General features: G+C 40.2%; 2 protein-coding genes across 3 annotated transcripts in view; one reads left to right on the forward strand and one right to left on the reverse strand.

The window, feature by feature from the left end:
* Positions 1–2,055: 2,055 nt before the first annotated feature.
* On the forward strand, positions 2,056–3,099 carry WDR5B (WD repeat domain 5B; the record flags this gene model as incomplete). Its single annotated transcript, XM_079704956.1, has 1 exon — positions 2,056–3,099. Exon 1 carries the CDS (start codon positions 2,107–2,109, stop codon positions 3,097–3,099), a length of 993 nt encoding a protein of 330 aa, XP_079561082.1. The 5' UTR covers positions 2,056–2,106.
* Positions 3,100–5,877: 2,778 nt separating this feature from the next.
* The window catches only part of FAM162A (family with sequence similarity 162 member A), a 37,760-nt gene continuing 17,556 nt past the window's right edge, over positions 5,878–26,081 (reverse strand). For both annotated transcript variants that reach the window (XM_079705466.1, XM_079705467.1), the window contains 4 exons: positions 15,283–15,405; positions 12,412–12,520; positions 9,039–9,147; positions 5,878–6,100 (listed from right to left, as the gene is read on the reverse strand). In XM_079705466.1, coding sequence (XP_079561592.1) covers positions 6,008–6,100; positions 9,039–9,147; positions 12,412–12,520; positions 15,283–15,405 — 434 coding nt within the window. In that variant the 3' untranslated portion in view covers positions 5,878–6,007. The remainder of the gene's footprint in view (positions 6,101–9,038; positions 9,148–12,411; positions 12,521–15,282; positions 15,406–26,081) is intronic.

The following is a 26,081-nucleotide window of genomic DNA, read 5'->3' on the forward strand; positions in this document are numbered from 1 at the left end:
CTTTAAGTAATGAGGTTTTAACTAGTTTATGCTAGGTGATCTAATTATGCTGTTGTGCCTTATAAAAGCAAGACTTTAAATTATCCCCAGTAAGTATAGGACAGGAGACCCTTTGTTTCCAAATGCTTTAATTGGTGACTGACAGAAAACATCATGAGACACATTTGCCTCTTCACTTCAACTGGCTACCAGGAAAACCTTTCAAACAACACTAACAGCCTCTCTTGGGCACTCTTTATTGAGCAATTACGATCGACTCTCCCTATATGTGGGTTACACATCCTCACATTCAACCAACCACAGATCAAAAATCTTCCCCCCAAAATCCTGAAAGTTCCAAAAAGCAAAACTTGAATTTGCTTCATCCTGACAACTATGTATATAGCATTTATATTGTATTAGGTATTGTAAGTAATCTAGTGATCATTTAAAGTATAGGGAAGGATGTGAGTAGGTTATATGAAAATACTCCAGCATTTTATACAAAAGACTTGAGCGTCCAGTGGATTTTGGTATGATGTGTGGCGGGGCGGGGGGGAGGGTGTCGTGGAACCAATTCCCTGTAGATACCAAGGGACAGACTATACAGGATTGGAGAAAACAGGCTTCCATTTTGGTAAACTTATTCTTGTTTAAAGAGTAATTTACACCTGAAAAGCATCTATCCTTCACATACTTCACAGCCACTAATCATATCTTAAAAGTAGGGAGGGCTGGCTAAAGCCTAGTTACGAGTAACCTTACACATTTCTTACCCCATTCCACCTTTTCCGTTCCAAACACCTATGCAGATCTGAACTTTCCTTGTCTTTGGAAATTTAAACCGTAAGGAAGTGCTAAGACAAACGTCTGCTCATTTCCCCCGGCACTACCATGTCGGGCTACCTGGTCACTGGCCTTTAAAGGCCCCTAACACATATTCTCTATCCTTCCCGAAACGTTTAGGGAACACTTTTTAAATCAGAAGTCTTACAATCTGGGCGTAAATCTAGGTACGTCCCCCTCGCCTACTTGCAGCCTTTCGTACCCCCCCCCCACCAGACTCTACACCACAGCAGGTGGAGGAGAACAGAATGAAAGCCACCTGTGCAGCCGGAATATACGCAGAGTCATCGGCGCTGGGTGGGCCCCGGTCTGCTAAGAAACGCGCGGTCTGAGCGCCTTACATCCAAATGCGGGCTTAACCCTGCAGCTACGGGCATCGCAAAATTCAGTCCGTTCTCGTCACACGGTTTCCAAAAAGTAATGAATGTTCTTCGAAATACTCACTGCTTCCCACGCTAGCCAGTGAGGTCTGGTAGAAGCCTTGTTCACTTTCCCTCTCGCCCAAGAACGCAGCGTACTGCTCGCGCGTGGAGGACGAAAGCGCAGAAGGCCGGAAGAAAACCTCAGGCCTTTCTTTTGCGCAAGCGCAAGCGGGCTTCCCCCACAAGCCACCTCGGTTCGGAAGTGGTGGTGGAGGGGGCAGTCTCTGCGCATGCGCCCGGCTGTGCTGCTCTCGCGTTAGTTCGCTACGGAGCGGTGTGGAGGGTGAGCCGCAGGCCTGGACCTCTGGAAACCGAGCCCACGCAGGTTTTCGCTTAGCTTCTGATATCTGTTTAAAGCGGTGATTCATTCATGCTCAAGTAGAGTACCTAAAGTCTGGTGGGTAGGGGTGCTCAGTAGTCTCATACATTTCAGAGCTGGGGTGAGGAGCGGTGAGAAATACTTTCTGTAGATTCCCACCCCTCGCCCACCCCCCATCGCCCCACTGCTCCGCGTGCAGCTTTGGACCGCTTTGTACATTCGCAGGATACCCAGCAGTAATACCTTACTTGCCGACAGCGCACAGGACCCTTTTAATAGTATTTCTCAAGTATTTGTTTACAGAGGAAGAAGCGAGGAAAGACTGAAGCGGTCCAAGCCGTGCTGCTGTATCAGTGTATATTGCAGTTTAAACACGATACAGAAATTATTGTCACTAAAAGACCGTTTTTTAGTTTGTTGATTTTTTTTTTGAGTCCGATGTTTTTTATCTTCATTTTACTGGACAGAAGAGCCAAAATACTGGCTGCCTGGTTCAGGACCGGACATCTAGCCAGCCTACAGACGTGGAGCTTCAGAGTCATGACTACAAAGGAGTCAGGAGGTGCCAAAGCAGAGTCGGCTCTCTCCTCATCAGCCAATCCGAGCAAGTGTGTGTCTGAAAAACCAAACTATGCTCTGAAATTTACTCTGGTGGGACATACGGAAGCAGTATCATCAGTTAAGTTTAGTCCTAATGGAGAATGGCTGGCAAGTTCTTCTGCTGATAAAGTAATTATAATTTGGGGAGCCTATGATGGAAAACATGAGAAAACACTTAAAGGACACAATCTGGAAATATCAGATGTTGCCTGGTCATCAGATTCCGGTCGTCTTGTTTCTGCCTCAGATGATAAAACTCTAAAGATTTGGGATGTGAGATCTGGAAAATGTTTGAAAACGCTTACTGGGCACAGTGATTATGTTTTTTGCTGTAATTTCAACCCACCATCTAACCTCATCATTTCAGGATCTTTTGATGAGAGCATGAAAATATGGGAGGTGAAAACAGGAAAGTGCCTTAAGACTTTGTCTGCTCATTCTGACCCAGTTTCTGCTGTTCACTTTAATTGTAGCGGGTCCTTGATAGTGTCAGGTAGCTATGATGGTGTCTGTCGAATCTGGGACGCTGCATCAGGTCAGTGTTTAAAAACACTTGTTGATGATGATAACCCTCCTGTCTCTTTTGTAAAATTTTCTCCAAATGGTAAATATATTCTCATTGCAACTTTGGACAATACTCTTAAACTATGGGATTATAGCAGAGGCAGATGCCTGAAGACATATACTGGTCACAAGAATGAGAAATACTGCGTATTTGCCAGTTTTTCAGTTACTGGTGGAAAGTGGATTGTGTCTGGTTCAGAGGATAACCTGGTTTACATTTGGAACCTTCAGACTAAAGAGATTGTACAGAAATTACAAGGCCATACAGATGTCGTAATCTCAGCAGCTTGTCATCCTACAGAAAACATCATTGCATCAGCAGCATTAGGAAATGACAAAACAGTTAAATTGTGGATGAGTAATTACTAAACCCTTTAGAAATCAAGTAGTAGAGTCAAATTGGCCAAAAAAAAGGTATTTTAAAAGATGGTTTCCTCTCAATTTTGGCATGGTTTTGTGTTTTTTTTTAAAACATTGCCTTGAATTACAAGATTTTAAGACCTATAACCTCAATTTGCAAAGCAACACAGTTGGAAAAGCAAGTCTAGATCCCAGGGCTTCTGACTTTAATCTTGAGGTCTGTTATTAATCTCTTGTGTCTGTCCTTGAGCAGATTCTCATTCTGTTCCTCTAGTGACTATTCTAGAGGATCAATATATTTGACAAAAATTTAGAAGTAAGGCTCACAAGACAGGATGACTGATTAAATGAGGGGAGCAAGGGAGTCTGGAATAACTCCAAGGTATTTGGTTTGGGCGATCAGATGAATTAAGAGAATAAGCCTAGGATGGTGGTGGATTGGAGATTTATGTCAGATGCCACTCACACACTTTAAGTGATAGCCTACACGATGGGACGTGAAATGGTCCATGGAATCAAGTTTGTAAATTGGGAAAAATAAGCAATGGTTGTGTTTGTTCTGAGAGTCTAAAAGTTTTAAGTTTTTATTAAAATAAAAATTAAAAATAAACCAGAACAAAATTATAAAGGCATTTTACTGAAGGACTTCTCACTACCTCGTCAGACTGCCCTGTCCTGATCCTCAGGGCAAGCTCAATGTCTGAATGAGGCTGCTCTCTTTCATTAGGTCTAACCTAACCCTACCCATGCTACAGACTCAGTTCAGAAAATCACCACTCTGTGTAACCATCACTGGCTGCCTGCCTCCAGCCACAGCTGACAGCTGAATTCGGTTTTCTTGCTTGCTATAGCTTCTGTTATAAAATTCAAAATATATCATTTACCAATTTGTGTTGTAATGGTTTCAAGGGCCATGTGTCTGGTAAACTATGAGCTCTGCGGAGTCAAGTATGTTTCATTTATCTTTGTATTCTTACTTTTTCTATATAGGAGGGACTCAAGTAATGTTTGATGAATAACAATGAATTATACCACCATCACAACTTCATTCCTTGCCTGTTTTCAATAGGTTTTTGGAGTCAATTCCCTATACTATTATTTTTGTTGATTAAAAGTATCTAACCATAGCCTCACATGTTAACTTTATTCAAACAGGGCTTACAGGAAATATAAAGTGGAAAATGTTTTCTGCCCATTTTACCTATAGAGACATGATAAACATGAAAAAATCTAGGAATTAAGCAAAACATAGTACAATGATCACTTAATTGAAAGTAGGTATTATAGAATACAAAAGAAGACAGTTTTGCCCTTGTTGCTTTTAATAGTGCTCATGAAATATTTGCTTGACAAGTTGTAAGCAATATAAGATACTAGAGTTACGAGTAGGTGAGTGACTGCTAAGAAGTTGATAAGTGAGGGTACTTGGAGAAGTGGGATTAGATAGGGGCATGAAATTTATATTTAACCCAAAAAGAGGTAGTCACTATAAGTTAATGAATAGGAGAGTTGACACAAAATGAGAAATGATTATATAAATTCTTGCTGCATGGTAGCATTTTTGAGCTTTGACTTAATCATACATTTTATTACAATATATCTCCATGATACAACACTTTAAAATGCTTCTTTAGAAGTTAAAAATGGTATTCTATGAAGAAAGATGATACACTTTTAAAAAGAAGTACATTAGATTTTACCCATATTTAAAACCCATATTTAGATAAGACGTAACATAAGTGTTCCAAAATAATCAGGAAAAACTAATCTGCTAAAATGTATACAAAGCAATGCTTTTTGATGATAAATTTGCAAGTGATAAAAATCAAAGAGCTTGATATCTAAAATGAAGCTAAGGTTAAAGTACTGTAAAGTATACAGACAGACACAACATCATCAGATAGATTATGAAGCTGTAGGTAGAGTTGTGCATTACATTTTACTGAGTATTTTATTAAACCAAATTCCCAAACAGCTGCATATATTACTTTTTAATCTGCTATAACCCTCTGAAGAGAACCAGCAGGTTGGGATGTTTATGTGGACCTGCCATCCGTTAATACTATTGAAGCACGTGAGAATAAATGAAATACTTAAATAGAAACCAGCATCCATACCTAAATGTGAGACAACCTGGCACCCTCGTCGAACTGTAAATAAGATACATACCAGATGCAAATGCTTATTTTTCAACACTAATAAGAAAATGCATTTGATAGATTTTTCATAACTGAGAAATTTAGTGTAAAGGCAGAAGGAAAAGGACCGGTTGGGAATTGGAAGCCATGGAGCAGAAGAGGTGACTGTGCTGGCCCCAAGCAACTCCACAGTGCTGGGATTTCAAAATCCTCAGAAACTTGTGGCCAGACCTCCATCATCACCTTGCCGGGACTTTTTCAAAGACTGTTCTAAAAGCCTCTGTCTACCAGCACGCCTGACAAAGGCATAGTGTGGTCTGGCTGCTTCCCAGGGCTCTCGAGAAACACCAGGGTATTTGGGGAGGTTAGCTCTCCAACGTGCACCTGGGCAGTGTACTCAGCTGGCCCTCCTTATCTCTTCATAAATGAGGACGCAGAAGAGAGAGAAATGCAGAACTAGAAACCATTTGGCTTCTGGGGAGATGTCACTTTGGTAATGGGAATTAAAGTAAGATACAGGACCTGACTCTCTAAAGAAGAGTTAATATTAAAGTTCAAGCAAGTTGTCTCACTTTTCATTCTTTCATTTTCTCAAAAAAGCTGAGGCTGCATTTAACCTGGATCAAAGCTGTAAAATATAGACAAGTCATTTCTTTAAGAAAATTTATTTGTAGCTCTAGAACAGAATTAGCGAACTTATACCACATTCATTTTAATAAGGCCTGTTACTGCAACATTGTTTCTAGATTTTCAAAATCCAGCCAACATGGATATCTCTGCTACTCTGTTTTGGCCTTCACAGCAGCTTCTTCTCTCAGACGAGCTTTCCTTTCTAGGTTCAGGCTTGTTAAAGACTCGTGTCTTTTGGCAGCCTAAAAGTGAAACCAATTTGAACAAGTGATTATTTATGCTGGTCTGGGGAGGATGTCACTGCACTGACGCCAGCAGGCTGACACGGGAAGTACAGGCATGGAAGGGTTGGCTGCTTGTGCTCCGGGCACAGCAGCCCCTCCACGCGCCTTCTGCCTCCTCTGATCCTTCCTAGAACAGCAGCTCACCCATTCAAGCACCAGAGAGAAATGCCACACCTCTACCTTCTCTTCCTTTCTGGCCTTCTTTCTTTAAACCTTCCAGCCTCTCTTCTCCCTTTATAATGTATTCCCTTGTCTTTCTCTTTTCCTCTCTTTAGTATTAAATACCTTCTTGTTTCCATTTCTATCCCTTTTTTCCCTCCTCTCACTTTTCTTTGTTGCTACCATTTCTCCTTCCCCAACTCATTTGTATATTTTCACACCCTTCTAGTTCCTTACTCCTCTTGTACTAAAAACATTCAGCTTTGGGAATCCCAGACTTCACCAAATACTACCACTGACGACTCCCAGCAGTGTCTACCCTGCTTTTCCATCCTTCGAGAGCAAACAGGAGTGGAGGAGAGACAACCATCCTCTTCCCTTATTTCCCTCCCTGTGACTTGTTACATCTCTTTGAAGCTTACATAAACAGACCAGTCTCAAATTTTTTATACCAGATGAGTGAAGACAGCACCCTATAAGGTGGTATTTTCTTCTATCTGTGTGATTTCACATGTAGAGAATTAAGTATGGGGAGGGGAGGAGAATCGGACTGGTAAGTTGATGGAGAGGACAAAACACAATGGCTAATTTCTGTCTTCTAAATCACATTAAGTTCAAAAGGTCTTCATTCCAGTAGCATTTACCAACTTTTTAGAAATGGATAGTTCCATAAAAGAGAAATAATAAAATTTTATGGTATAGAACAGGAGAGGAACTCTTTAAAGTATACAGTGTATACCCTTGGATGAGGCTAGGGAAGACCTCAGGAGTGATTTGTTTCTGGAGTATTTAAACTCAGCTAGTAGGACTTCCCTGGTGGCACAGTGGTTAAGAATCTGCCTGCCAATGCAGGGGACATGGGTTCGAGCCCAGGTCTGGGAAGATCCCACATGCCACGGAGCAACTAAGCCCATGTGCCACAACTACTGAGTCTGTGCTCTAGAGCCCACGAGCCACAATTACTGAAGCCCGTACGCCTAGAGCCCATGCTCCGCAACAAGAGAAGCCACCGCAATAAGAAGCCCACGCACCACACGAAGAGTAGCCCCCGCTCGCCGCAACTAGAGAAAGCCCGTGCACAGCAACGAAGACCCAATGCAGCCAAAAATAAATAAATAAATTTATTTAAAAATAAATAAATAAACTCAGTTAGTATAATTAAGTAGACAAAAGCAATGCAGACTTCTCAGAATTCTAGAAAGCCCTATGTCCCGTCTACATGCTTCTGCAGGTTCAGTCTGAGAGCTAAGCATCAAAAGTCAAAGAGGGAGACAGAAAAAATCCTGAAGTGGAGCAGGAACAGAGTTGTCAAGAGAACTTCACCCAGGCCTCCACACTTGCCCTTCATGCTCCCATAACATCAGTCTAAATGGTCAGTATCTTCTATTCCAAGACTCTAAAGAGCCAGAAGTTCATTTCTTTTACTCTGGACTCACTGGGGATAAGGAAGTCAGTTACCACTGGGTTTGCAGAAGAACCCTTTAAATATCTGACAATAGATACGAGACATCTCTACATGGAAGCTGTGATATATAGAATTAGACATGGTGTTAAAATAACACCTTGGCCAGTACTGCTGCATATAAAAATAACTATTTTAATCACAAGATAGTATAGTATGCAGTTTGGTAACTGGCAAACTTGGCTCCACATTTTTGTCTTGCCACTTATTAGCTATGTGACATTGGGAAAATTATTTAACATCTTTAAGCTTCAGGTTCCTCTTTTACAAAACATGGATAATAAGAGAACCTACCTCTTAGGTTCTTAGAATTATTGTGGTCATTAAATAAGTTTAACAATACCTGTTACATAAGGAGCAATCAATAACTGGGAGCACTTTTACCATCACCTCAATTAGACAGGTCTAGGTTCAAACTGTGGCTCTGCCATTAGGGAGATGTGTGTGAACTTGGGTAAGTTACTAAAGCTTTCTAAGCTATGTTTCCTCATCTATAAATGAGGTCCTAATATTATTATCTATCTTGCAGTGTTGTTGTGAGGTTTAAATAAGATAACAGGGCTTCCCTGGTGGTGCAGTGGTTGAGAGCCTGCCGATGCAGGGGACACGGGTTCGTGCCCCGGTCCGGGAGATCCCACATGTCGCGGGGCAGCTGGGCCCGTGAGCCATGGCCGCTGAGCCTGTGCGTCCAGAGCCTGTGCTCCACAGCGGGACAGGCCACAACAGTGAGAGGCCCGCGTACCGCAAAAAAAAAAAAAAAAAAAGATAACAGCAAGGTACTTGGAACACAGTAACATAGCTGTTAATAATGACTGGATTTCTGGACCTGAATTCCTATGTACCACTTAGGAGCTTAGATATATGGCCCAGTTTGAACATCAAGTAAAGAACAGTGATAAGAACACTCACCAAGAGCAGAGGGAGGATCAATAAAAAAATGAGAGTGCTTTACAGACATGCAAGGAGTTATTAGTAAGTATGCCAGTGTCATACCTCTTGTTTTACATTACTTATGACATCTGTGATAACTAAACACTTTTTTTTACTTAACCAAAACTAATTTAGTCCTTCACCTTGCCAAAGTTAGGATTTGCTATTTATCTCCAGGCATCATATCTCAGGTTTGTTCCTACTATGTTTTATTTTGTTTCTTATCATTTCTCATGTAGGAAGTAGCCTCCTCATCACAGGGAATAAATACAAGGGTCAACCCCTGACTTCCTCTAGGTTTTTTTGTGGAAAATACACAAAGATAGATGGAAAGTCCACTCTCACCTTCTTGCCCTCAATAACCATCAAGATGCATCCTGCCACTGTCAAGGCAATCATTACATAGCTGATCTTCACCCGGACCTTGTTCTTTGCAGCATCGAGCATCTCAAACCTAGTAATACAATGGGATCATGAAAGAAAGTTAAAATTTCCCTTTCTGAAGTTGTCAGAAGGATATAAATCTCTGTGTCTCACAAATCAGGAGTAGAGTGGTGCCTATACATATAAAAAGGGAGATGGGGCCTAGAGATCGTACAGGACTTTGGGGAGGATGGAGCATTTTCACAATTCACTTTGTATGTGAAACACAATAAGGGGGTGTAGATGAAGATAGAAGGATGTATCATAGAACTCACATCCTCCCATAAAGACATCAAAAATACATCTACATTCGGAACAATTCTCACAGAATACCCACCGAACACTGGCAGAAGATCTCATACAACTAAAGCTGCAAGAAAGATCACCAAATAACTGGGTAGGACAAAAGAAAGAAAAAAAAAAGGAATTGGGACAGGACCTGCACCCTTGGGAGGGAGCTGTGAAAGGGGAAAAGGTCCCTCACACTGGGAGGCCCCTTAGCTGACTGGTAGGTCCACTGGGACAGACAGTAAGCCTCAGAGGCTCAGAGGAGAGTGAAGCAGCCAGCTTACAGCAGGCAGGACAGAGAGAGACCAGCACAGGTGGCCCTGGCCACCTTGCTGTACTTCCCAGCCCAAGACACGTGCCTCCTGGTGTGTGTGCAGCAGCTCAGGGCTGAAACCTGGGCTTCAGCAGACAAACCCGGGCAGAAGACTCAGTTTGGCTGTGCGGAGGCAGCCCGAAGGGCCTCAAGTGTAGTCCAGGCTGCAACTGGAAGTGTGTGGAGGACAGAGCCCATGCCCATCACCAGAGCCCCACTGTCAGCACGCTAGGTAGGAGCAGGGTCTTGCCACAGCAGCCTCATTCTTGGTGAGCTCACAGTGGGTGCGGCTCAGCTGCTATGAGTTCTGGGAGTGTGCAAGTGCTGGGTGGTTGCCCGCATACAGAGGCAGGGCTGAAATCTGAGGCGATTCCCTGCGGGTGTGCAACTTCAGCGAATTTATGCCTGTGGCAGTGCCTGGGGATAATCTGAGCTGATTACTGGCTCTCCTGTAGCTGAGATGGGTCCTGTGCCAGGAGCAACAGGTTTCTTGGGTGCACACACACAGAAGTGGGGCTGAAATCAGAGCCGATACCGGCATCTCCACAGCAGAGGCGGGGCTGAGGGCCACGCCAACAACAGTGTACTTTGTGAGCCTGCACAGTGCACATGTCTTTGCAGAGACACATGTCTAGTTCTGACTATATCACCTCACCCTTGTATTGTAATACCTTGTATTATAATCTTCTGTTTGGACTTGCTACCCACTCTGTCCTATCCTTTTGCTTTCCATCCATTGTGCAGATTAAATTTTCTAAAATGTTAACTTCTTCCTTGCTTCACAGAGCACATGTCTGGGTAGTCAGCTCCTGGGGGGGAATACACAGCAGCTCCTTTCCCAGCTGGAGCACTCCACTCCTGCCTACCTCACATCACAGCTTAGAAATGGATCTGGGGGCTTCTCTTCCAACAACCGGGGAGCAGACCCTGCCCATGACAGGGCTGTGACAACCGCAGAGCAAAGAGAAGGCCCCACTCAACACAAGATCCAGTGCAGGCTCTGCTTACCACAACACAAATCACACCACTATGAAGGAGATAACAGCCAACACACATTGAGGAAAGATGTGGCAGACATCCATACCAAAAACAGCCCTCACACCAAAAATATTGGACTCACACAGGCTACACAGGGTCATTCCCACATAAAAATAGCCCTTCAAGACCACAGTAGATAACTGTTTCCCTTAAATTCATAGTCAGAGAAATATAAGTAAAATGAAAAAACAAAGGAACCACTCCCAATTAAAAGATCAAGAGAAATCTCCTGAAAGAACAAACAAGTTGGTTTGTTTCTCTAGACTGAAGAAACAGACCTCTCCAGTCTAACAACCCGAGTTCAAAAGTGAGGTAATAAAAATGCTGGAGGAATTAAGAAAGGCAATCACTAGAAATGCAGATCACTAGAACAAGGACCTAGAAACTATAAAGAGGAGACAATCAAAATTAGACAACTCATTTGCTGAGGTGAAACTGGGCTAAAGTCAATAAAGAGCAAACTAAATAATGCAGAAGAAAGAATAAGTGATCTGGAAGATAGAATAATGGAGATCACCCAAACAGAACAGCAGACAGAAAGACAAATGAAAGTAGTGGGACAGTGGCACAGTGGTGGCACTGTCCCTGGTGGCACAGTGGTTAAGCATCCACCTGTCAATTCAGGGGACATGGGTTCAAGCCCTGGTCCGGGAAGATCCCACATGCCACAGAGCAACTAAGCCCATGTGCCGCAACTACTGAGCCTGCGCTCTAGAGCCCACGAGCCACAACTACTGAGCCTGCATACCACAACTACTGAAGCCCGCACAACTAGAGCCTGTGCTCTGCAACAAGAGAAGCCACTGCAATGAGAAGCCCGTGCACCACAATGAAAAGTAGCCCCTGCTCGCCTCAACTAGAGAGAGCCCGCGCACAGCAACAAAGACCCAATGCAGCCAAAAATAAATAAATAAATAAATAAAATTTAAAAATTTAATATCAGTTTATGATAAAAACTCTCCAGAAACTGGGCATAAAGGGAACATACCTCAAGATAATAAAGGCAATATATGAAAAACCCACAGCTAACATTATACTCAACAGTGAAAAGCTGAAAACATTCCCTCTGAGATCAGGAACAAGATAAGAATGCCTACTCTTGCCACTTTTATTCAACATAGTTTTAGAAGTCCTAGCCAAAGCAATGAGAGAAGAAAAAGAAACAAAAGGAATCCAAATTGGAAAGGAAGAAGTCAAACTGTCACTGTTTGCAGATGACATGATAACTATACATAGAAAATCCTAAAGATGCCACCAGAAAACTACTAGAGCTCATCAGTAAACTCAGTAAAGTTGCAGGATACAAAATTAATATGCAGAAATCTGTTGCATTTCTATATACTAACAATGAAATGTAAGAAAGAAAAATTAATTTAGTCACTTTCTGTAGCTAGGAGAGGATATCAAATGAGCTAACTTCAGAGTATCTAACAGCTCTTCACTAGGCACTACATAAGGTATCAATGATAACACATAGATTTTCCAGCACTGTTATTATTCCAGGTACTTGCCAAAGAGGAAATATTTAGAGAAGTGGAAACTGTTTTAAAATTTGGTTGAAAGGTTTTAAGTAGTCACACTCAGAGGAACTGCTTTTCCTTTAAAACAGACTACTGAAAAAGAAAAGCTGCTTACAACCCTAAATTCAGCACTCACGAGACAGTCTCTGGGATTTCATCTTCCTTTTTGAAGCGACCTGACCATATTAGGATCTTCTTCTCCCAATCCGTAGGCTTATGCAATGGCACTCTGTGGCTGTAAGTGTCTATGAGAAAAACAAGAGAAGATATCTTACTTATATGAGACTGGCTCTCAAATTTAGCAACATTAAAATGCTATTTGTGCTTTTTAGCTATTTGCTAAACAGAATCATTGAGAAATCTCAAGCTAATTAGACCTTTGTTTGGATGGAATTTCTTAGGTTACTCATTTCTTAAATGAAATTCAAAAATTCTGTGAGGACTGAAGTAAAATAAAAGCATTATTTCCCAATATAAGCCATAGCCATTGAAAGCTGAAAGAACACCATGAACAAAGTTATAAAGGTGAGAAGGATGAACTAAAAAGAGAACAGTGAGGAGCCTGTTTGACTTCAGTAGAATTAAAAAAAAAGTTTGTAGGTAAAATCAGATTATAAAAGAACTTGAATGACAGGCTAAGCTTTTTAGACCTGATTCGAGAACTATTGTACACTTTGAAGCATGGAAGAAGTTAACATTTTAGAAAATTTAATCTGCACAATGGATGGAAAGCAAAAGGATAGGACAGAGTGGGTAGCAAGTCCAAACAGAAGATTATAATACAAGGTATTACAATACAAGGGTGAGGTGATATAGTCAGAACTAGAGTTATAACAGCAGGAAGAGAGACAACAAAGTCAATCTGATGATGACTGAAAGAATTTGGAGATGAAGACAAAGAAGGATTCATGAAGAACCTCAAACTTGGATGAGTAAGACAATAACAGTATTGTTAACCAAGATAAGGAGATTGTGAAAAGAACCAGTCAGGAGAGGAAAAAGCATGAATGCCATTTTAGATCTACTGACTCTAAATTCATGCCATCTGAGTAGGTTTCATTAATAAGCTGGGAGTGGAGATAACCACTGGTGCAAAGGGAGAGCCAGTGAGGGTGATAGAGAAGCATAGAAGACCAGGGGCTGAGCCTTGGGGCATGACCCAGAAAGGAGACAGGGGAAAGAGGCAGCAGAGGAAAATGGAGCAGCCAAAGATGAAAATGAACAAGAAAGAACCATAGACTATAAGAGAGCCTTTCAAAGGAAGGGCAAGTCACTGAAGACAAGGAGCAGAAAAAGCTAGGGAATCACAGAATGTCAGCATTAGAAAGGACCTTGGAGATAATCTCATCCAACTTCCATATAATGCCTACATCTCTCTTGCAGACAGACCATCTCCTTGACTACATACACATCACCTTTGCTTAAGCTGCACCTTTCACTTAACCAGAAGGCAACAGCAAAAGGAACAGGAAGGTCACTTGGAAAAAAATCCCTAAAGAACCAAAGTCAAGAAAAGAGGTTTAGAAGTACAGAAATAGAACTGCTGTGATTTTATCTTTTAACCATTCCAGCGCTTGGCACAACTTTCTCTAGAGTTTTTTTTTTTTCCATTTTATGTACTATATACTCATTAAAGACAATTCAGAAAGTATAGATGTGGAAAAAAGAAAAATATAAAAACCACCCCTAATTCTCCTGTCATAGCATGATCACTATATTTTTATTTTGGTGTGTTTCCTAACTCTTATCCCCATACATATGTACATATATGTAATTTCTATATGTACCATGCTTGTGCTTATGCACAATATAAAATTTTGTATCCTGCTTTGTTCATTAACATGATGACAAACACTTTCCATGCCAGTATGCGGTATTTATAAGCCCTATTTCCAACAGCTGCACAACCTCATCAAGTAGATCTAACATATATGATTAATCATTCCCAGATTACTTAACATTTAGACTAATTTCTCATTTTCCATATATATATATATATATATATATATATATATATATATATATAAATGGGAACATCTTTACATTCAAAGCTTTTCCACATATAGGGATTATTCCTTAGGACAGATTTCCAGAAGTGAAATACCAGGTCAAAGGGTATAAACATTCTGAAGCTCTTGATAAATATTCTTTGAGAATAATTCTTTTCCACTCACCAATACCTGCCTGGCCCTAGTGCACTGCCATGAAGAAGCAACAAGCAAACAGTTCCTGGGACCCTACAGTTTATATATTATGCTCCTTCTTCCACAGTGGTGACAATGACAGGGTTTGGAGTTAGGGATAGGACTAAACATGGCTGAAGTCAATGTACAAGCCAGTGCATAGCCCTAATTATATTTTACCCAAAACATCATTTTTTGATTTGGTTCATCTTTGAGGTTCCTTAAAAGATGATTTATAGACCACTATTTACTTTGGTACATCTATCGTCCTATAAAAAGCTCCAGTCAAACCCCTGAGGCAAGAGATGAAAATGACAAACGAGAAAAATGAAGAAATCACTGCCACATGTAAGCGCAGCTAATATAAGCACAATTTGGGAGGCCTGAACTACATGATAGGGTATGACATAGGGACCCCTGTGACCACCTCTCTTTTAGGTTCTTTTTTTTCTTTTTTTAAATAAATTTATTTATTTCTTTTTGGCTGTGTTGGGTCTTTGTTTCTGTGCGAGGGCTTTCTCTAGTTGTGGCGAGTGGGAGCTGCTCTTCGTTGCCGTGCACGGGCTTCTCATTGCAGTGGCTTCTCTTGTTGCGGAGCATGGGCTCTAGGCACGCGGGCTTCAGCAGTTGTGGTGCACGGGCTTAGTTGCTCCGCGGCATGTGGGATCTTCCCAGACCAGGGCTCGAACCCATGTCCCCTGCACTGGCAGGCAGATTCTTAACCACTGTGCCACCAGGGAAGCCCCTAGGTTCTTTTGATTCCAAGTTATTCTAGTCTTTGGGAGCTGCCTAGTCCATAACTAGAAAGACTAATAAAAACTTACGGGTTGGAGGCTTTGGGCTTTCCTGGGGTTTGTTGCAAAATCCATTTATTCTCTTCAAATCAGAGTTTCTGGTAAGCCTTAAAGATGAGAAAGCATCTCTTTCACAGAACCTAAAATAACTTCCTAGAAAAGAGAGAAAAATGTTTCAGAGAAAGGAAATCTGATGTCTCAAAATGAGAAATACCTGCAAGATACAATTTCATTTATAAAGATTAACTCACTTAAAAATGAATATCCTACTCTTTATGTAAGATACATGTACTATATTTAAGGTGCTATGCTTAGTGCTATCTTAAAATATGCATGTTTTGCTGACTAGGAAATTACGAATTTACAACATAAACATTTTATCAGCTGTAAGTTTTATAAAAGCACTTCTCACGTGTGTCTTATCATAACAATAATGAATCTGGTGGGAATATTATGGATTATGACCCTTGGCCATTGAGGTAAAGATCAGCAACCTCCCAGAAGTGCTAAAACAAGATGCCAAGTTGCCAATACTGTTCTGATAAACTCCGGGTAGGGGGCTGCAATGGCCAGCAAGGGGCTCTTTAGAAAGCCTTGTTCCTTCCAAGACATAATTCTCCAATTAGAAATCAACTTTAGATACAGTCACAATTTATGTATAATTTTAAAACTATATATATATTTATATACATACAAATGTATAAAACTATGTTATCATATATAGCATATGTATGCAGTTAATTTTTAAAGTCTAAACACTAAGCACCTATGGAGAATAGTATTACAAATCACTATGCATTCACCACCCAGTTTCAGCAATTATCAATATATGGCCACTATTGTGTCGTCTGAATCCTACCCACTCCCTCCCACCAACCGGATTATTTTAAAGCAAATCCCCAACAGCCTATTAGTTCATCTATAAACACTTCAGTATTTATCTCAAAACAATAATAACTTTTCAAAATCATATCCAGAATACCATTAACATAACTAAAAAATATTCCTTTGTTATCAGCACATTATGATCAAATGACATTATGATTCAATTTCTCCAACGGACTCACAATTTTTTTTTTACAGTGGATTTATTCTAAATAGGTGCACACACTGAATACAGTTGATGCATGCCATATAGGTCTCTCCCTCCTTTTTTTCTCGTCATTTATTTGTTGAAGAAACTAGATCATTAGTTTGAATTTACCTTGCTTTAGGTTTTGCTGATTGCCTCCCCATGGTGTTATTTAACATATTCTTCTAATTCCCCTATTTCTTGTAAACAGATTTTTGAGGTTTCATCAGATACAGGTTAGAATTTTTAGCAAGAAAATGTCATAGGTGGCACTGTGTACACCCTACCGTATGACATCCTAAGGTATACATCGATTTTCTTTTTGTGATATTAAGATTGAGCAGTAGATACTATCAGTGTGACTCATCCTTATAAAGTTCTCCATCAATCTTTCAGCTAATGTTTTAAGCAGACATTGGTGACTATTTCATTAGGGGTTGCAAGATGGTAGTATTTTTTTCTACTTTACCTATTTGGTTATCCTGAGGTAAAAGTCATATAAGAAATGTAGAATAAATGCTTGATTCTGTCCCTTTATTTGCCAGTTTTCAAATTAATGAATTGGTTTCCTTGCAACCTCCACAGGTAACCTTTTGTTTAAAAGTAACATAAGGAACTCTTGCATTTAACACATGTGATGTGCTCCAGTCCATTCCAGTTATTTTTCTTTTTAATGCCCAGATGTTCCTATCTTTAGTCACTGGGGACCTTTCTAATTGGCTCCTGGGTCCTTTCAACATGCGCCCAGTAATCATTTATAGCTGCCTTACTTTCTAACATGTTCTGTACTCATTTTAAATGCTTCCTGCCCCAGATTTGGAATCAGACATTCCTCCAAAGTGCTCTGGTTCCTTTAAGTAGAAAATGTTCTTAGAGATGCCTGAGGGAGGTTCATTGTTACTGAGTTTGTCACTGTTTCCAGACCTTTTCAGTGAACAAACCTAAGAAACACATTCCTTCTTAAAACGAATGCATGCTTAAGAACTTAGAAATTTTCACCTTCAGTGTTAGCATGAACATTTTTAATGTCAATAATTAATCAGAATTCAAAGCAGAGACAGCCATAAACAGTTCCGATGAGGGTAAAACGGGATAATTCTGAGTATGGGGGTGTCATGGTATAAGAGAGAGCAGGACTGGTATAGGATTCAGTCAGAAGATCACAAAAGAGCCCTAGGGTCCTAGGACATGGAAGAAAGGGAGCACTGCAGTAGAATGAAACAGAAAAGAAAGCTGGAAAGGCACCAATGATAAATCTGACCAGGGTCCTGACCCTCCATGATGCTCTGGTTGACAAAGAAAAACATGCCCAAGACTTGCCCTTTTAAAAAATATTTATTTATTTATTTTGGGCTGTGTTGGGTCTTCATTTCTGTGCGAGGGCTTTCTCTAGTTGTGGCAAGTGGGGGCCACTCTTCATCGCAGTGCACGGGCCTCTCACTATCGCGGCCTCTCTTGTTGCGGAGCACAGGCTCCAGACGCGCAGGCTCAGTAGTTGTGGCTCACAGGCTTAGTTGCTCCGCGGCATGTGGGATCCTCCCAGACCAGGGCTCGAACCCCTGTCCCCTGCATTAGCAGGCAGATCCTCAACCACTGCACCACCCGGGAAGCCCCAAGACTTGCCTTTAATGAGACAGGAGTGTGCCTTCACAGCTTTGTGCTTAAAACATCACAGGAGAATTCAAGCAGTTTTAAAAATCTATTTGTTAGTGGACAGTGTGTACCTTTGAAATTCCAAACTCCTAATTGAGTGTCATTGTAGCTTCAGAGTTTGAAGCAATAAGGAGAGGCAAGAGAGGAACAAAGAGTAAAATGTGATTATAGCACTGGACCTCCCATAGTTGGTGAGAAACATAATTTCCTTGCTTTTTTTTTTCTCTTGCTGTTAAGAAAACTTTTAAACATAGCAATCTAAAAGATATCACTGTGGACTTCTCATAGGCATATGTTTATATATGTCTAAAGATGTTTGAAACAACACTTATTGATACATAATTCCACATCAAAAATTCATCCTTTTAAAGTGTAAAATTCAGAATCATCTCCTGCTTCAATATGCTGCTGGACAGGAACCAATCAGACAGAAAGAGGTGAAAGATGGAGAAGGGAGTCCAGGGCTTTCTCGATCACAAATCTCACCTCCACTCCAACTCTCTTTATACCTTTCTTGCAAAAATAATAGAAATAAGGAGGTGGTAGGGTTTCCAAAAACAAAAATTGTAAGCTTCAACCATCTGGGGAAGGCAAAAAGCTCATCCCCCACAACTCTCAGTATGAAAGTAAAGGAGGATTGGAGACATGGTGGCAGAGTAGAAGGAGTTGAGCTTACCTCCTCTCACAAAAACACTAAAATCACAAATAACTGCTGAACAACCATCGACAAAAAAGACTGGAAACTACCAAAAAAGATATTCTACATCCAAAGACAAAGAAGAAGCTCCACAAGATGGTAGGAGGAATGTATTTGTGAAACAATCATATCCCATACCCACTGGGTGGGTTACCCACAAACTGGAAAATAATTATAATGCAGAGGTTCTCCCACAGGAGTGAGAGTTCTGAGTCCCGGGCCAGGCTCCCCAGCCTGGGGGTCTGGCATCAGGAGGAGGAGCCCCTAGAGCATTTGGCTTTGAAGGCCAGCAGGGCTTGATCACAGGAACTCCACAGGACTGGGGGAAACAGAAATGCCACTCTTAGAGGATGCACACAGGTCTCGTGCACACCAGGACCCAGGAAAAGGCAGTAACTTCATAGGAGCCTGGTCCAGACCTACCTGCTGGTCTTGGAGGGTCTCCTGTGGAGGTGGGGGGCAGCTGTGGCTTACTGTGGGGATAAGGACACTAGTGGCAGAGATACCATGGAGTACTCATTGGTCTGAGCTCTCCTGGAGGCCACCATTTAGACAACAAGACCTGGCCCAACCCAACAGTCTGTAGGTGCAAGTGCTGGGATGTCTCGGGCCAAACAACTAACAGGGTGGAAACACAGGCCCACCCATTGGTAGACAGGCTGCCTAAAATCTTCCTGAGCCCATGGCCACCTCTAAACACACCTCTTGACACAGGCCTGCCCAACAAGGGACAAGACTCAGCTCCACCCACCAATAGGCAGGCATCAGTCCCTCCCACCAGGAAGCCTGCACAAGCCTCTTAGATCAGCCTCACCCACCAGGGGCAGACACCAGAAGCAAGAGGAAGTACAACCCTACAGCCTGTGGAGGGGAAACTGCAATCACAGAAAGTTAGATAAAATGAGACAACAAAGGAATATATTCCAGATGAAGGAACAAGATAAAATCCCAGAGAAATAACGAAATTAAGTGGAGATAGGCAACCTTCCAGAAAAAGAATTCAGGGTAATGATATCAAAGATGATCCAAGATCTCAGAAAAAGAACGCAGGCACAGACTGAGAAGATACAAGAGATGTTTAACAAAGAGCTACAAGATACAAAGAACAAACAGAGATGAACAATACAATAACTGAAATGAAAAATACACTAAAAGAAATCAATAGCAATGAGGCAGAAGAAGGGATAAATGAGTTGGAAGACAGAAAGTTGGAAATCACTGCTGCTGAACAGAATAAAGAAAAAAACAATGAAAAGAAATGAGGACAGTTTAAGAGACCTCTAGGACAACATTTAATGCACCAACATTTGCATTATAGGAGTCCAAGAAGAAGAGAGAGAGAAAGGGCCTGAGAAAATATTTGAAGAGAAAATAGCTGAAAAATTCCCTAACATGGGAAAGGAAACACTCATCAAAGTTCAGTAAGTGCAGAGAATCCCATACAGGATTAAACCCAAGGAGGAACATGCTGAGAAACATAGTAAGCAAACTGACAAAAATTAAATTCAAGGAGAAAATATTAAAACCAATGAGGGAAAGGCAACAAATAATATATAAGGGAACTCCTGTAAGGTTATCAACTGATTTTTCAGCAGAAACTCTGCAGGCCAGAAGGGAGTGATGATATATTTAAGGTGACGAAAGGGGAAAAACCTACAACCAAGAATAATCTACCTATCAAGGCTCTCATTCAGATTTGATGGAGAAATCAAAAGCTTTAAAGACAAGCAAAATCTAAAAGAATTCAGCACCACCAGACCAGCTTTATGACAAACGCTAAAGGAACTTCTCGGCAGAAAAGCCCACATCTAGAAGCAAGAAAATTACCAATGGGAAATCTCACCAGTAGAGGTAAACATACAGTAAAGGTAGGAAATCATCCACACACAAATATGATATCAAAACCAGCAATCGATAGAAGAGGAGGGTACAAAAAATGCAGGATATTGGAAATGCATTTGAAATTCAGAGACCAACAACTTAAAACAATCATATATATATATGGTTGTGTGTGTGTGTGTGAATATATATATATTATATATATATATATAATATATATATATATGGGGGGGGCAGAGAGGGAGAGAGAGAGAGAGAGAGAGAGAGACTGCTACATCAAAACCTCATGGTAACTGCAAACTGAAAATCTACAATAGATACACACCCAAAAAAGAAAAGGAATCCAAACACAACACTAACGTTAGTCATCAAATCACTAGAGAACAGAACAAAAGAGAAAGGGAAGAGAAAACACCTACAAAAACAAACCCAAAACAATTAACAAAATGGCAATAAGAACATATATATTGACAATCATCTTAAATGTAAACAAATTAAATGATCCAAACAAAAGACATAGACTGGCTGAATGGATACAAAAACAAGACCTGTATATGTGCTGTGTACAAGAGACCCACTTCAGATCTAGGGACACATACAGACTGAAAGTGAGGGGATGGAAAAAGGTATTCCATGCAAATGGAAATCAAAAGAAAGCTGGGGTACCAATTCTCATATCAGACAAAACAGACTTTAAAATAAAGACTGTTACAAGAGACAAAGAAGGACACTATATAATAATCAAGGGATCAATCCAAGAAGAAGATATAACAATTGTAAATATATATGCACACAACATAGAAGTACCTCAATATACAAGGTGAATATTAACAGATATAAAAGGAGAAATCAACAGTAACACAATAACAGTAAGGGACTTTAACACCCCACTTACATCACTGGACAGATCATGCAGACAGAAAATCAATAAGGAAACACAGATCTTAGACCAAATGGAATTACTTGTTACATATAGAGCATTCCATCTGAAACCAGCAGAATACACACTCTTCTCAAGTGGACATGAAACATTCTCCAGGACAGATCACATGTTGGGCCACAATGCAAGCCTCAGTAAATTTTTAAAAATTGATATCATATCAAGCATCTTTTCCGACCACAACAGTATGAGACTAGAAATCAACTACAAGAAAAAAACTGCAAAAAACACAAACACATGAAGGCTAAACAATACGCTACTAAACAACCAATGGATCACTGAAGAAATCAAAGAGGAAATCAAAAAATACCTAGAGACAAATGAAAATGAAAACACAATTCAAAACCTATGGGATTCAGCAAAAGCAGTTCTAAGAGGGAAGTTTATAGCAATATAAGCTTTCTTCAGGAAACAAGAAAAATCTCAAATAAACAGCCTAAACTTACACCTAAAGCAACTACAGAAAGAAGACCAAACAAAGCCCAAAGTTAGTAGATAGAAAGAAATCATAAAGATCAGAGCAGAAACAAATGAAATAGAACCAAAAAAACAATAGCAAAGATCAATGAAACTAAAAGCTGATTCTTTGAAAAGATAAACAAAATTGACAAACCTTTAGCCAGACTCATCAAGAAAAAAAAAAGGAGAGGGCTCAAATTAATAAAATTAGAAATGAAAAAGGAGAAGTTACAACTGAATCCACAGAAATACAAAGGATCATAAGAGACTACTACAAGCAACTATATGCCAATAAAATGGACAACCTAGAAGAAAATTCTTAGAAAGGTACAGTCTCCTAAGACTAAACCAGGAAGAAATAGAAAATATGAACAGACCAATCACAAGTACTGAAATTGAAACTGTGATTTAAAAATTCCAACAAACGAAAAGTCCAGGACTAGATGGCTCCACAGGCGAATTCTATCAAACATTTAGAGAAGAGTTAACACCTATTCTCCTGAAACTATTCCAAAAAATTGCAGAGGAGGGAACACTCCCAAACTCATTCTATAAGGCCACCATCACCCTGATACCAAAAACAGACAAAGATATCACACAAAAAAGAAAATTACAGGCCAATATCCCTGATGAACATACATGCAAAAATCCTCAACAAAATACCACCAAACTGAATCCAACAATACATTAAAAGGATCATATGCCATGTTCAAAAGGGATTTATCCCAGGGATGCAAGCATTTTTCAATATCCACAAATCATTCAGTGTGATACACCACATTAACAAACTGAAGAATAAAAACCATATGATCATCTCTATAGGTGCAGAAAAAGCTTTCGACAAAATTCAACACCAGTTTACAATAAAAACTCTCCAGAAAGTGGGCATAGAAGGAATCTACCTCAACATAATAGAGGCCATATATGACAAACCCACAGCAAACATCATACCCAACAGGGAAAAGCTGCAAGCATTCCCTCTAAGATCAGGAACAAGGCAAGGATGTCCACTCTAGCCACTTTCATTCAACATAGTTTTGGAAGTCCTAGCCACAGCAATCAGAGAAGAAAAAGAAATAAAAGGAATCCAAATTGGAAGGAAGAAATAAAATTGTCACTGTTTGCAGATGATAAGATACTATATATAGAAAATCCTAAAGATGCTACCAGAAAACTACTAGAGCTCATCAATGAATTTGGTAAAGTTTCAGGATACAAAATTAATATGCAGAAATCTGTTGCATTTCTATAGACTAACAATGAAAGAGAAATTAAGGAAACAATCTCATTTACCACTGCATCAAAAAGAATAAAATACCTAGGAATAAACCTACCTAAGGAGGCAAAAGACCTATACTCCAAAAATTATAAGGCACCCATGAAAAAAATCAAAGATGACACAAACAGATGGAAAGATATACCATGTTCTTGGATTGGAAGAATCAGCGTTGTCAAAATGTCTATAGTACCCAAGGCAATCTAAAGATTCAATGCAATCTGTTTCAAATTACCAATGTCATTTTTCAGAGAACTAGAACAAAAAAATTTTAAATTTGTATGGAAACACAAAAGACCCCAAATAGCGAAAGCAATCTTAAGAAAGAAAAATGGAGCTGCAGGAATCACGTTCCCTGACTTCAGACTATACTACAAAGTTACAGTAATTAAAACAATATGGTACTGGCATAAAAACAGAAATATAGTTCAAGGAACAGGACAGAAAGCCCAGAAATAAACCCATGCACCTATGGTCAATTAATCTATGACAGAGGAGGCAAGAATATACAACGGAGAAAAGACAGTCTCTTCAATAAGTGGTGCTGGGACAGCTACATGTAAAAGAATGAAATGAAAACATTCCCTAACACCATACACAAAAATAAACTCAAAATAGATTAAAGGCCTAAATGTAAAACTGGATACTATAGAACTCTTAGAGGAAAACATAGGCAGAACACTCTTTGACATAAATCGCGGCAATATCTTTTTGGATTCACCTCCTAGAGTAATGAAAATAAAAACAATAAGAGGGCTTCCCTGGTGGCACAGTGGTTGAGAACCTGCCTGCTAATGCAGGGGACACGGGTTCGAGCCCTGGTCTGGGAAGATCCCACATGCCACGGAGCAACTAGGCCCGTGCGCCACAACTACTGAGCCTGCGCGTCTGGAGCCTGTGCTCAACAAGAGAAGCCATGATAGTGAGAGGCCTGTGCACTGCGATGAAGAGCGGCCCCCGCTTTCCACAACTAGAGAAAGCCCTCGCACAGAAATGAAGACCCAACACCGCAAAAATAAATAAATAAATTAATAAACTCCTACCCCCAACATCTTCTTTAAAACAAAAACAAAACAAAACAAAAAAAACAAATGGGACCTAATTAAACTTATAAGCTTTGCACAGCAAAGGAAACCATAAACAAAATGAAAAGACAATCCACAGAACGGGAGAAAATATCTGCAAACAATGCAACTGACAAGGGATTAATCTCCAAAATATACAAATAGCTCATGCAGCTCAATACAGTAAGTTCCCTACATACGAACGAGTTCCATTCCAAGAGTGCATTCGTAAGTCCAATCTGTTTGTAAGTCCAAAAAAATCAGCCTAGATACCCAACTAACACAATTGGCTATATAGTACTGTACTGTAAAAGGTTTATAATACTTTTCATACAAATAATACATAAAAACAAACACAAAAAATAAAGAAATCATTTTTAATCTCACAGTACAGTACCCTGAAAAGTGGAGTAGTACAGTACAACAGCTGGCATACACGGGCTGGCATCAAGTGAAAAGGTAAGAAGACTTACTGACTAGAGGAGGGAGAGGAAGTGGGAGATGGTAGAGCTGAAGGGTCATCAGCAATAGGAGATGGAGGGCAAGCTGCAATTTCACTCATGCCTGACATTGATGGCACAGGTTCTCGTTCCTTGCTGGATTCAATTCTATCTACCCTCTTGAAAAAACGATCCAGTGATGTCTGGGTAGTAGCTCTTCTTTTCTTGTCATAGATGACACAGTAGCACTGGACTGCATTCTGAACAGCTGCTACAACCTTTCTGTACCATTCTACGTTCGGGTCCTGTGCCTCCTCAAATAAAGAAAATCCCCTTGTCATTTCCTACATCATGAATCTCTTCGGTTCTTCAGTTACTTCTTCTTCCTCTTGTCTCTCTTCGTACTTTCTCTCGGCTTCCAATTCCATCAGGTCTTCATTAGTAAGCTCCTTGTGTTGCATAGCAAGGAGTTCAATGAAGTCATTCTCTTGCAGATCTAGCTTGAAATAAAGATACTGTACTACTGTACTCTATACAGTACTGTACACTTGTATAGGATGCACGCACATGACAATGAATGCCAGACACATGAACTAACTTATGTGACTGTACATGCAAACGCATGTTTGTATCTTTGAAAGCTCGCAACTTGAAGTTTCATATGTAGGTGACTTACTGTACCAAAAAAACAAACAACCCAATCAAAAACTGGGCAGAAGACCTAAATAGACATTTCTCCAAGAAGACATACAGATGGCCAAAAAGCACATAAAAAGATGCTCAACATCGCTAATTATTAGAGAAATGCAAATCCAAACTCCAGTGAGGTATCACCTCACACCAGCCAGAATGGCCATCAACAAAGTCTACAAACAATAAATGCTGGAGAGAGTGTGGAGAAAAGGGAAGCTCCTACACTGTTGGTGGGAATGTAAATTGGTACAGCCACTATGGAGAAAGGTATGGAGGTTCCTTTAAAAAGTAAAAATAGAGCTACCGTGTGATCCACATATCCCACTTCTGGGCATATACAGAGAAAAACCACAATTTGAAAAGATACATGCATGCCAATGTTCAATGCAGCACCATTTACAATAGCCAACACATGGAAGCAACCTAAATGTCCAATGACAGATGAATGCATAAAGAAGAAGTGGTATATATACACAATGGAATACTAGCCATAAAAAAAAATGAAATAATGCCGTTTGCTACAACATGGCTGGACCTAGAGATTATCATACTATGTGAAGTCAGACAGAGAAAGACAAATATCATATGATATCACTTACATGTGGAATGTAAAGAAATGATACAAACGAACTTATTTACAAAACAGGAATAGCATCACAGACTTAGAAAACAAACTTATGGTTACGAAAGGGGAAA

This window comes from Hyperoodon ampullatus, assembly GCF_949752795.1.
Source record: "Hyperoodon ampullatus genome assembly, chromosome: 5".
Classification (NCBI taxonomy): Eukaryota; Metazoa; Chordata; class Mammalia; order Artiodactyla; family Ziphiidae; genus Hyperoodon; species Hyperoodon ampullatus.